This window comes from Myxocyprinus asiaticus, chromosome 6 (assembly GCF_019703515.2).
Source record: "Myxocyprinus asiaticus isolate MX2 ecotype Aquarium Trade chromosome 6, UBuf_Myxa_2, whole genome shotgun sequence".
NCBI lineage: Eukaryota > Metazoa > Chordata > Actinopteri > Cypriniformes > Catostomidae > Myxocyprinus > Myxocyprinus asiaticus.
In genome coordinates this window covers 3,880,178-3,892,408 of record NC_059349.1, presented here as the reverse complement: position 1 = coordinate 3,892,408, position 12,231 = coordinate 3,880,178, and the positions used below count along the sequence as shown (strand labels likewise).

At 45.6% G+C, this 12,231-nt stretch overlaps 1 protein-coding gene across 4 annotated transcripts in view; it reads left to right on the top strand.

Moving 5' to 3' along the window:
* LOC127442870 (receptor-interacting serine/threonine-protein kinase 1-like) overlaps positions 1-12,231 on the top strand; it is an 85,258-nt gene that overhangs the window by 27,254 nt on the left and 45,773 nt on the right. For 2 of the 4 annotated variants that reach the window (XM_051701156.1, XM_051701154.1), the window contains exon 2: positions 4,719-4,893. In XM_051701156.1, the coding sequence (XP_051557116.1) occupies positions 4,736-4,893 (158 nt within the window). In that variant the 5' untranslated portion in view covers positions 4,719-4,735. Of the gene's footprint in view, positions 1-4,019; positions 4,133-4,718; positions 4,894-12,231 lie in introns of those variants that run through there. The other 2 variants (XM_051701153.1, XM_051701155.1) reach the window with 2 other exon arrangements.

Sequence of the window (12,231 nt, the reverse complement as noted above, 5' to 3'; positions counted from 1 at the left end):
TCGGTCGAAGAGAAAACTCGAATTGTTCTAGTCAAACAAATGGGCTAATTTATGTTTTAACTGATTGGTAAAACCGTTGACTAAGGAATGGAAAAGTTTCACTGTAACTGCATTCCAAATACAGCGTTTCGTGTACAAATGACTTGTTTTTGTATTTGTTGTACCTCATATATCTCATCTAATCTTAATTGTACCTTTTACTTTTGAACGGAGCGTTCAGTTGTCAGACAATGTTCTCTACAGTGCTATAAAGATGGCTTGACGTTGGACATTGGACATTCGATATTCAGAAATAGTAGGGTGACAATACGTCCTCTTTTTCCCGGATATGTCCTCTTTTTCGGACCTTAAAAAAGCGTCCGGTCGGGATTTCTGAATTTGCAAAAATGTCCGGGATTCGGCTTTAGTTGCATTATGATTTGCAGCTGGTCTAATACTTCACTGTGTGTGCGCGCATATTTGCATTGCTTTAACCCCTCTTTGTAAGTCCCGCCTTCTCGCACAACAATCGGTCAATTATAAGAGGCTTGCAGCAATTATTAGCCAAATTCCTGCCTGTCAATCTCTCCGCGAACACGTGAAGCACTGTTGTGTTCGGCATCAAACAGTTGCTTGAAAGTGGCAGCAAATGACAGCTGAGTGGAAACAATGCCCAAACGAAAGTGCAAATTTACAGAAGATTTGCACAAAAAATCCCCATGCTTTCGTCCAGGTCAAGATCCGTGGGAAGCAGAATGTATGACATGTAAAGCTGGCACTTATGTGTCAGTTGCTAATAAAGGTGCAAGTGAATTAGAAGCACACATTAGCTCTGCGAAACATAAAGGGTCAGCAAAAGGTGAAAGTTCATCAGGTAAATTAACGGATTACTTTTTGCGACCAGGTAAAATTGTCACATTGCTTCATTTTCCATGGCCATTAAAAATATTACTAATAGTTAATGAAGGTACACTCATGGCATCAAATATTTTATTTTAGTACATGGACATTCAAAAGAATGTTGGACATTTTTATTTAATTATAAATATTTATGTTATGCTAATAGAGTGTCTTTTCCACTGTATTAAAGTTTGCATTCATAGTAACACTGTTTTGAACCCTATTACCCCCCCATAGCATTTGAAGAGAATGACTTAGTCATACAACCAACTGTAAAGTGTGTATCTAGGTGTCAGCAATAATGCACACCTTTTAGATTTTTGGTATTTTTACAAATAATTTTTCAGATTATATGTAAATATTTCTGTATCTATCAGTATTGTAATAGGCCTTGGTGTCAGGATCTGGATTTTATTTCTGTCAGCTGGCCACCAGATAAACAGCCTTTTGGACTCAACAGACATTATTTTGTAATTGAGAGCAATCTTTGGAAAAATGTATTCAATTGCAATTGAATTGAAAACACTAATTAACCACTAAAACAAAATGAAAAGAAAGAAAAATTGCTATACAATACTGGGAACTGTGTACAGTTTTATTTATTTATGTACATGTTTAGACAGACTGTGGGAGGGAGTCACAGGAATTCACAATTATTTACACAGGCAACACTTCCAGTCAACCTTCTGAGCCCTGTTGAACTGCTTGTCTGACACAGAAAGGCATGCCACATGGAACCACCTCTTGCAGCGGTGACATTCAATCTGAAAATAATAATAATAATAATTTTATCACATTGCCCAGTAATCACTCACTTACTCTCTCACTCACTCACTCATTCTCTCTCTCTCTCTCTCAGTCACTCACTCACTCTCTCATTCACTCACTCTCTCTCTCACTCACTCACTCACTCTCTCATTTACACACTCACTCACACACTCACTCACTCTCTCGCTCTCAGTCACTCACTCTCTCTCTCTCTCTCATTCTCTCTCTCAGTCACTCACTCACTCACACACACTCTCTCTCTCAGTCACTCTCTCATTCTCACACTCACTCAATTTTTCAATTTTAAAGTACTTTATTGGCATGATTGTGTACTACACAATATTGCCAAAGCATTAATACACAATACAGATAATGACAAGACAAATAATAATAATAAAACAGTATATTTTATCAAATAAAAACTACAATAACAATATACACTATACAATATAAAATAAAAACAAGCATTTAACAAGACATTATGAACATGAGAAAATAAAAATACTGTGACTGAAGTACATTAAGGTAGTGATTGGTTTCTGAGGGTGTGCAGCTCAAAAATGAATTTAGCTGCAACTGATGCATGATTGTCCTCCCCCAGTAACACCTGCATTTGATCTGTTTCTGCTGAACTGGACAACTGTGGCAGGAGGTTTAAGAGTTTGTCAAAGTATTTCTCTCTCACTTCTGTAAATTTCTCACAGTGAAGGTGAAAGTGTGTCTCTGTCTCTCTCTCTCTCTCACTCACTCTCTCATTCACTCACTCTCTCTCTCACTCACTCACTCTCTTATTCACTCACTCTCATATTCACTCACTCTCTCACTCACTCACTCTCTCTCTCTCAGTCACTCACTCACTCACTCTCTCACACACTCTCACACTCTCTCTCTGTCACTCACTCACTCTCTCACTCACTCTCTCTCAGTCACTCACTCTCTCTCCCTCAGTCACTCACTCACACACACACTTGTAAACAATAGTATGTCCATTAAAAATGTATAATCAATGCTACATTACCCACCCAAAACATTTTTGGACCACCACCCGGGGGTTTTGAGGCAGCACATAATAAGCAGTAATGTCTACTCTTGAATACTGAAAACATGCAATTATATGTTAGCTGTGTTGGCAAATGGTACATACTGTAAATAGCATATAGTAGTACGCTACCATATGTTTACTACTTAAAATTGTATTGATCTTCTGTTCCTCATGTAAAAAGGGTAGTATGGTGTTACAAAATATGTGGTTTTTCATGATAAAACAAATCTACGCTTTATATCATAGTCAAAATGACAGGCGTTTTTGTAGAGGAAATAATTTACCTGAGGCTTTCAGAAGTTCCTCTGCCATTGTCAGTCGCAGATGTTACATGTGCTCCTTGGACGAGTTAATTGTCAAATGGCAAGGGACATTGGGAAAAGCCCCAACAATTTCTTTTGCCATGTACACAAGACAAGATAAGATAATGCTTTTTATCAACAGGGGAGATTGTTTCACCACAGCAGCCATACATACAAATAAAAAAACACATACATCTAAATCCATAAATCATATTCATTATTAAAGGACACTGTTAGCATACTCTACATTTTGTTGCAAACACTGAAGAGCCTGAGCCTCCACATAAAGTAGAGTCTGATCCTCCCTTTCTGTATGTAGCCTAAAGTTTCCCGCTCCATTCTAGTTTGTTGTCTAGGTGCACTCCAATGTTCTTATAAGACTAAACCAAATCAACATTCTGCCCCACATATTTATAAGAACTGTGTCAGAGTTTATTATGAGAACTTGTATTTTTCTTCATGTTGTACAATTTAATGAGGAAAACCAACCTGCACGACAAACACTCCACAGCTGTCCCAGTCTTGTTGTGTGGAATGGTTAATTTGTCCTCAATTCCATTTTATGTCCACCCAGTCGTTTTTACCGAGACAGTTTCTTCTCATCTTAAAGTACTCTCTTGGCAGTGTAAATAAAGAAAGTCATGAACATTTTTCATGTAAATAACCTTTTTATTTGTTCCTACTTTGTTGAGTCTAAATGTACAGAAAGGTGACACATCAAAGGAAAATCCTGATTGCTTGTTTCCTGCAGTTAGGGGCCTGGGGCCAGATTCATGAAATGCTCTTAAGAAGAAGATTCTTATTTACTACCAATTTCATCTTAATTTCTAACTTAATTTCTAATTTATAACTAGGAATCTTTTGTATTCCCAATAAATAAATAAAAATCTTAGGAGAGTTCTTATCTTTTTTTAAGATTGTTCGTAAAGGACAGAGTTGAAGCCTAGTGGGCTGCGCTCATGACATGGGATGTAAATGCTATGCATTACTGGGCAATGTGATAAAATTATTATTATTATTATTTTCAGATTGAATGTCACCGCTGCAAGAGGTGGTTCCATGTGGCATGCCTTTCTGTGTCAGACAAGCAGTTCAACAGGGCTCAGAAGGTTGACTGGAAGTGTTGCCTGTGTAAATAATTGTGAATTCCTGTGACTCCCTCCCACAGTCTGTCTAAACATGTACATAAATAAATAAAACTGTACACAGTTCCCAGTATTGTATAGCAATTTTTCTTTCTTTTCATTTTGTTTTAGTGGTTAATTAGTGTTTTCAATTCAATTGCAATTGAATACATTTTTCCAAAGATTGCTCTCAATTACAAAATAATGTCTGTTGAGTCCAAAAGGCTGTTTATCTGGTGGCCAGCTGACAGAAATAAAATCCAGATCCTGACACCAAGGCCTATTACAATACTGATAGATACAGAAATATTTACATATAATCTGAAAACATATTTTTTAGAAATACCAAAAATCTAAAAGGTGTGCATTATTGCTGACACCTAGATACACACTTTACAGTTGGTTGTATGACTAAGTCATTCTCTTCAAATGCTATTGAAGTTAGAAATGTGTACACCAATGTCGTATAACTTTAGAGACAGTCCCTAAATTTGCGACTATTTCTGAATATCGAATGTCCAACTTCAAGCCAACGCAAAGTTGTGTTTTCAGCTGGTTTATTTTTCATATTTATCCATCTTTTATTAACTGTTTTCTTCTTAGGGAAGTTTCCTTGAAGCATGGCTACAGCAGTGAGCCCGAATCTGATGAAATCAACAGATCTGATCAAGAAAGTTCTGCTGGATTATGGAGGCTTTGGGGAAGTTTATCTGTGCTATCACAAAACCCTGGGCCAGGTGGTCCTGAAGACTGTATACACCGGTCCCCCTCGCAATGGGTCAGTATGAGTAGAAGTGCAATTTATCTTTGTTGTCGTTGTTTAATTATTCTCGTTATGGAAACGCATTAACTTTAAGATGTAGGCTTAACATTGCTATATGACTGTTGCATACAGTGACCCCTAAATGTAAAGCTGTGTGTAATTTTTTCGAAAAATATTCTCTCCCAGCTTAATATGCAGAGGCAACTGTTAGTAAAAAATTAATAGGTGGGTTGTCCCTCAAAATTATAAACACTGGGTCACTTTAACACTTTCTCTGCACTTGAGGAGTCCGTCCAGCCTGAGACATCAACATTGGCTCAACCAATAGACAGGGCTGATAGGTCTGTGTGACTAATAACTGATAAAAACAGCCCCAAAACTAGCCCAATTTCAAAACTCAAAAGTTGCCACTGCCATACTTATACACATGTTTTTTACAGTCACTATATGCACTGAAACAAATGATTTTGTGGTGAAGATAGCAGAAAAGATCAAGTACTTTCTACATTGAATAAGTTAAAGCATAAACTTGAAAATATTAAGTAAATTCTACTTTTTTACTCAATTCTAACATGTCAATGTCAATTTATAAAGCACAATTAAAAACAACAGACTGTTGACCAATGTGCTGTACAATAATTATATCTAAAACAAGGTATAAAAATAAAGAAAAAGAAACAAAACAGAAAAGGAAATACAACAGTAAAACTATTAATGATACTAATCAGTATCAAAACTCTTTTGGACCAAATGCCACTGCAAAAAGATGTGTTTTAAGCTGTGATTTAAAAATGGATAAAGAAGGGGCAGTTCTTATTTACAAGGGCAAGCTGTTCCAAAGTTTTGATTTTGAACATTTATAACTGAGAGATTACTTGCTATGAGGATGATAAACAACACTCTTATTTACATGTTTTAATTAGGGCTGTCAATCGATTACAATTTTTAATCGTGATTAATTGCATATATTTTTTGTAGTTAATCGCTTTTTTGAAAATGCTGAAATTTGACACCATATATGCTTATTTTCCTGTCAAAATGCATTTATTTCCATCTTATGAAAGAAAACAAAACAATATGTAACAATATAATGCTTTATTAACATTTTCCAAACAAAGCCTTCCACAATATAAAGAAAGAAATATCACCTATTCAAGTAACATTAAACGTTTAATTGGGAGACTTAATGAAATAATTAGTCCCCATAAGTTAAGTATTCATTCATATTTTCATTCATTTCATAATTCTATATTCATAATTTTACATTTAAAATATTCATCTCATAATTTTTTTTATGTATTTGCATATGTTGTGTTAAAGCATTTATTGCTGCTCTGTGAAAATACACCTAATTGGCACTTAAGATGCAGCTTTTGTGCCACCTTTACTGTGTAAAGATGGCTTTAGTCCCCACAGTTTTACTATTGCGATGAGCATTAAATCTCTTAAACGTCATGTTACTTGTGTAACCTCCATTCCCTGATGGAGGGAACGAGACGTTGTGTCGATGTAGTGACACTAGGGGTCACTCTTGGAAGCCCGAGACACCTCTGGTCTTTGATAAAAGGCCAATGAAAATTGGCGAGTGGTATTTGCATGCCACTCCCCAGGACATACGGGTATAAAAGGAGCTGTTATGCAACCACTCATTCAGGTTTTATGCTGAGGAACCGAGATAAGGTCCGGCCATTTCAACGGGTAGTTCAGCGTTGTGGCAGGAGGGACACAAACGTCTCATTCCCTCCATCAGGGAATGGAGGTTACACAAGTAACCATGACGTTCCCTGTCTGTCACTCACTCGACGTTGTGGCGATGTAGTGACACTAGGGGTCCCTATACGAAATGCCACAACTGGCTGAACTGTGTTACGTGAACTGGCGATGTGTGGTGGGCAGACTACTGTGTGCCTCATAGCCAGCACACCAGGTCGACACGTAACCTCCCCCAACATATTTATGAGTGTCGAACGGCCCTGTGGGGACAAGTCGACTACCCAAAAGATAAAGACAGGCTAACCCAGTTGTGGCCTCTTTTCCCCTTCTCTTTTTCCACTCCTTAAAAAAGAAGGGGGATTATCTGACTGGGCTGCCAGGTCTAGTCGGGGGGTGTCCCTCCCAAGGGGAAGACACCATGGAGACCACTCCTCGCCCAAAGAGAGGGGGGGATATTTAAGTGGAAGAATACATCACATGGTCTTTCCGACCATGTGGAGAGTCTTCAAGGTAGATCCTACCCAACGGGGGAGGAGTTACTACAAACATGGAGACTGGGGCAAAGGGGTTCTGCCCAAGGAAGACGCAGTTTGCCAACAGGGAAACGAATTAGCGGAAGATATATATCGCATGGGGTTAGCCTTACAGGGAACCGCTACATGCGGAGCACCTACCCCAGAACAGGACTCTTAGTTAGCACGTGTACTGGGCCGGCAGCAAGTCTCTCCAAAAACTCGACTGCCACAGGGCTCGGAGGAAGTCAACCAGGGAACAAAGCTTGTGAACACTACTGGGAATTAATGGCGCACATCTTCAGCTCAAAAGGAGGTGGAAGGCGCTATGTGCAAGCGATACACCTGGCCGGCTATCCCGGGCTTATACGCTTGTATTGCGTGCCACTACCTTGGACGAAACCGGTTCCACCTGGAGGTTGTAGAACCTTGCAGAAGTGTTGGGTGTTGCCCAGCCTGCTGCTCTGCAAATGTCTGTTAGAGAGGCACCCCTGGCCAGGGCCCAGGAAGCCGCTACACCCCTGGTGGAATGGGCTCGTAGCCCTACCGGGGGCGGCATGTCCTGGGCGTGATATGCCATAGTTATGGTGTCAATGAGCCAGTGGGCGATCCTCTGCTTGGAGACAGCGCTTCCTTTCCGCTGTGCACCAAAGCAGACAAAAAGCTGCTCAGAGATCCTAAAGCTCTGCGTGTGATCCAAATGGATGCGTAAAGCACGCACCGGACACAGCAACGACAGGGCTGGGTCTGCCTCCTCCTGGGGCAGCGCTAGCAGGTTCACCACCTGGTCCCTAAAAGGGGTCGTGGGAACCTTGGGCACATAGCCCGGTCGGGGTCTCAGGATCACGTGAGAGTAACCCGGACCAATCTCCAGGCACGTTTCACTGACAGAGAATGCTTGCAGGTCTCCTACCCTCTTGATGGAAGTGAGCGCAGTCAGGAGAGCAGTCTTCAAGGAGAGTGCCTTAAGCTCGGCTGACTGCAAAGGCTCAAAGGAGGCTCTCTGTAGACCCTGAATAACTACAGAGAGGTCCCATGAGGGAACGAGGCGCAGTCTGGAGGGATTCAGCTTCCTGGCGCCTCTTAGGAATCTGATGATCAGGTCGTGCTTCCCTAAGGACTTACCATCAACTGCGTCGTGGTGTGCTGCTATGGCGGCAATGTACACCTTCAAGGTGGAAGGGGACAGCCTCCCTTCCAACCTCTCCTGCAGGAAGGAAAGCACTGATCCGACTGCGCATTTCTGGGGGTCTTCCCGTTGGGAAGAACACCACTTTGCGAACAGACACCACTTAAAGGCATACAGGCACCTCGTAGAGGGGGCCCTATCCTGAGTCCACTTAGGTCTTCCGTGTCCCGTCCAGGGGCCAGACATGGAGATTCCAGAGGTCTGGTCACGGGTGCCAGATGGTGCCCCATCCCTGAGAAAGAAGGTCCTTCCTCAGGGGAATTCGCCGGGGGGGGGGGGCTGTCGCGAGGAGCGTGAGGTCCGAGAACCACGTCTGGGTGGGCCAGTAGGGTGCTACCAAGACGACCTGCTCCTCGTCCTCCCTGACCTTGCACAGGGTCTGTGCAAGTAGGCTCACTGGGGAAACACATATTTGCGCAGGTCAGGGGGCCAGCTGTGTGCCAGCGCGTCTATGTCGAGGGGAGCCTCGATGAGGGCGTACCAGAGCGGGCAGCGGGAGGATTCTTGGGAGGCGAACAGGTCCACCTATGCCCGTCCGAATCGACTCCAAATCAGCTGGACCACCTGAGGTTGGAGCCTCCACTCTCCCCTGAGGATAACCTGCTGTGACAGCGCGTCCGCTGCAGTGTTGATGTCGCCCGGGATGTGAGTGACTCACAGCGACTTGAAGTGCTGCTGACTCCAGAGGAGGAGACGGCGGGTGAGTTGTGACATACAGCAAGAGCGCAGACCGCCTTGGTGGTTGACATATGCTACCTTTGCCGTGTTTTCTGTCCGAACTAACACATGCTGGCCCTGGATCAACGGCCGAAACCTCCGCAGGGCGAGCAGAATTGCCAACAACTCGAGGCAGTTGATGTGCCAATGCAGTCGCGGGCCCGTCCACAAGCTGGCGGCTGCGTGCCTGATGCAAACAGCGCCCCAGCCCGTTTTGGAGGCTTCCGTCGTGACTACGACGCACCTGGAGACCAGTTCTAGGGGAACACCTGCCCGTAGAAATGAGAGGTCGGTCCAAGGGCTGAAAAGATGGTGACAGACCGGTGTGATGACCACGCGATGTGTCCCGCGGCACCATGCCCATCTTGGGACTCGAGTCTGAAGCCAGTGCTGAAACGGTCTCATATGCATCAACCTGAGCGGGGTGGCCACCGCTGAGGATGCCATATGCCCCAGGAGCCTCTGAAAAAGTTTCAGTGGAACCGCTGTTTTCTGTTTGAATGCCTTCAAACAGACCAACACTGACTGGGCATGCTCGTTCGTGAGGCACGCTGTCAAAGAGACCGAGTCCAACTCCAAACTGAGAAAAGAGATGCTCTGAACCAGGAGGAGCTTGCTCTTTTCCCAGTTGACCCGAAGCCCTAGTCGGCTGAGGTGTGAGAGCACCAAGTCCCTGTGTGCGCACAACATGTCCTGAGAGTGAGCTAAGATTAGCCAGTCGTCGAGATAGTTGAGAATGCGAATTCTGAACCTGGGCGGACGCCCGGCGAACTGAATCGTGTAGCCGAGTCGGACGGTCCGGACCAGCCATCGCGACAGATTGAAAAGTGCAAGCCACTCGTCCAAGACCAAAGGGACAACGTCATCGGACGTACCGGCAGGTGGGGCCTCGTGGCGGGGCGTAGCTCGAGGTGCCACACCATGTCGTGGCTGTGCTGAGTCTAAGGACATCGAAGCACTTACCTGGCTCCTTGTGACCACCCCTGGAACAGCCTGGGACAGGGGAGGAAGAGGCTTGTCCTCTTGACCTGTGGAGACTGTCACATCGGGGGTGGATTTGTGCCACAGCTGGGCGCTCAGGGGCGGGAGACCGCCGCTAGAGCGCCAAACCTGCCAAATAGAGTGGTGGACGGTGGTCGTGATGACGGCCGTGCACACCGGATACGTGACCCAGGGAACAAGGAAACCACTCTTGCTGAACTCTTGAGTACTGCAGCCACTTGGGCATGCAGCGCAATTAAATGCAAAAGGTAACAAAAAGATGGAGAGGTCTGCTTACCAGCTCCAGAGCAGCGGGTTTCGTCGTCCCTGGGTCGCCCGTCTCAAGGGCACTTTGAAGCCTTTCACGGGTTCTGGGCGGCCACGAGACGGGTGGCGTCTGCTTCTTGCGGTGGGCTCTATGCCGGGGCCGGGCCGAAGGAGCAGTCACCGCAGTGGGACGCCCTTGGCGATGAGTAGACGGGGTGTGGGATCTTGAGCCGCGTCGGGGCAGGATATGCTGGATAGCCTCCGTTTACTGCTCCATCGTCGAGAACTGTTGGGCAAAATGGGGGCAGCAAGGAATCGTGTCCTGTCAGCCTCACCCATCTCGACCAGGTTGAGCCAAAGGTGGCGCTCCTGGACCACTAATGTGGACATCGTCCACCTGAGAGACCGCACCGTGACCTCCATCACTCGGAGAGCAAGGTCGGTTGCCGAGCGCAGTTCCTGCATCAGTCCCGGGGCGGAACTACCCTTGTGCATTTCCTTTAGCGCCTTGGCGGACTTGCAGGAGAGCCATGGCATGCAGGGCGGAGGTGGCTTTCCAGCGGCTCCGTAGGCCTTGGCCATCAGAGACAATGTAAATCTATATGCCTTGGACGGGGGCTTTGGGCACCCGCGCCAGGTGGCGGCGCTCTGCGGGCATAGGTGCACCGCGAGCACCTTTATCCACCAGGGGATTGCCGAATAGCACTTGGCCGCCCCACCATCGAGGGTAGTGAGGGCGGGGAAGCTGAAAAGATCGGGACCGGGCAGTAAAAAGTGCCTCCCATGAACTTGTCAGCTCTTCGTGCACTTCCGGGAAGAAAGGAACAGGGGCAGGGCATGGTTTTGAGCGGTGCCGCGAGCCCAGGAACCAATCATCGAGCCGCGAGGGTTCAGGGAAGAGCGGAGGGTTCCACTCTAGCCGACGCTCGCAGCTGCCCGGGAAAGCATGTTATCATCTCCGCATCAGCCTGTGACTGGGCAATCGTCCCCGAAGGGAGGAGCCCATCTGAGGCTTCTGCATCCGACTGGACGAGCCCACTCTCCGATGCTGCGCTCGAGAGCTCATCACTTTCGCGGGCTCCGAATAAGAGGTCGAACTCGCCATGAGACGAGCCGGCGGACTCATCCGGGAGCCCGATCGGGGCAGACGAGCGTACTGGGGAATGGGAGGTCCGCGGGGGGATACTCGGCGGAGGTGGTCCCATTGGGGTCCCCAAATCACCCCCAGTGCTAGCCGCGCTGGCCTCTGGGGTGGCTTGCTTTCTTACGAAGGCAAGCCGCGACCGCATCGTTGCCATGGAGATGTCCTTGCAATGAGAACATGACCATCCACGAATGCTGTCTCCACGTTAGCAGTGCCCAGACAAAAAAGACAGCAATCGTGACCTTCAGAAGGCGAGAGATAACAAGCGCAACCAGGAATAACACACAATTGGAAAGGCATCTTTAAAAAGACGCGTCTTAAAAAAGACGTTCCGTGTGTGCCGCTCTTTTAGAGAAATATACTCTTTTAGAGAAATATACTCTTATTTCTGCCGAAGCGCCCAGGGGCATTCTCTGCATTGCGCCAGTGCAGAGGGGGGAGAAGCCGCTGAAATGTGCCATCAGATCCAGCAGAAGTGAATGAATAGTCGTGGGAATTCAGCTCAGTGAGCATGACCGTTCGGCTTCGAAGAGAAAATCTGAATGAGTGGTTGCATGCCAGCTCCTTTTATACCCGTATGTCCGGGGGAGTGGCATGCAAATACCACTCGCCAATTTTCATTGGCCTTTTATCAAAGACCAGAGGTGTCTCGGGCTCCCAAGAGTGACCCCTAGTGTCACTACATTGACACAACGTCGAATGAGTGACAGATAGGGAACTACAGCCTCCTTGGACAATGCAATTGAACAGTAATACTACAATAGTAGGTCTATGCACTGCACACAAGAAATTTTAAACAAAAAAAGTGGATTCGATAATGATGGTGGTGA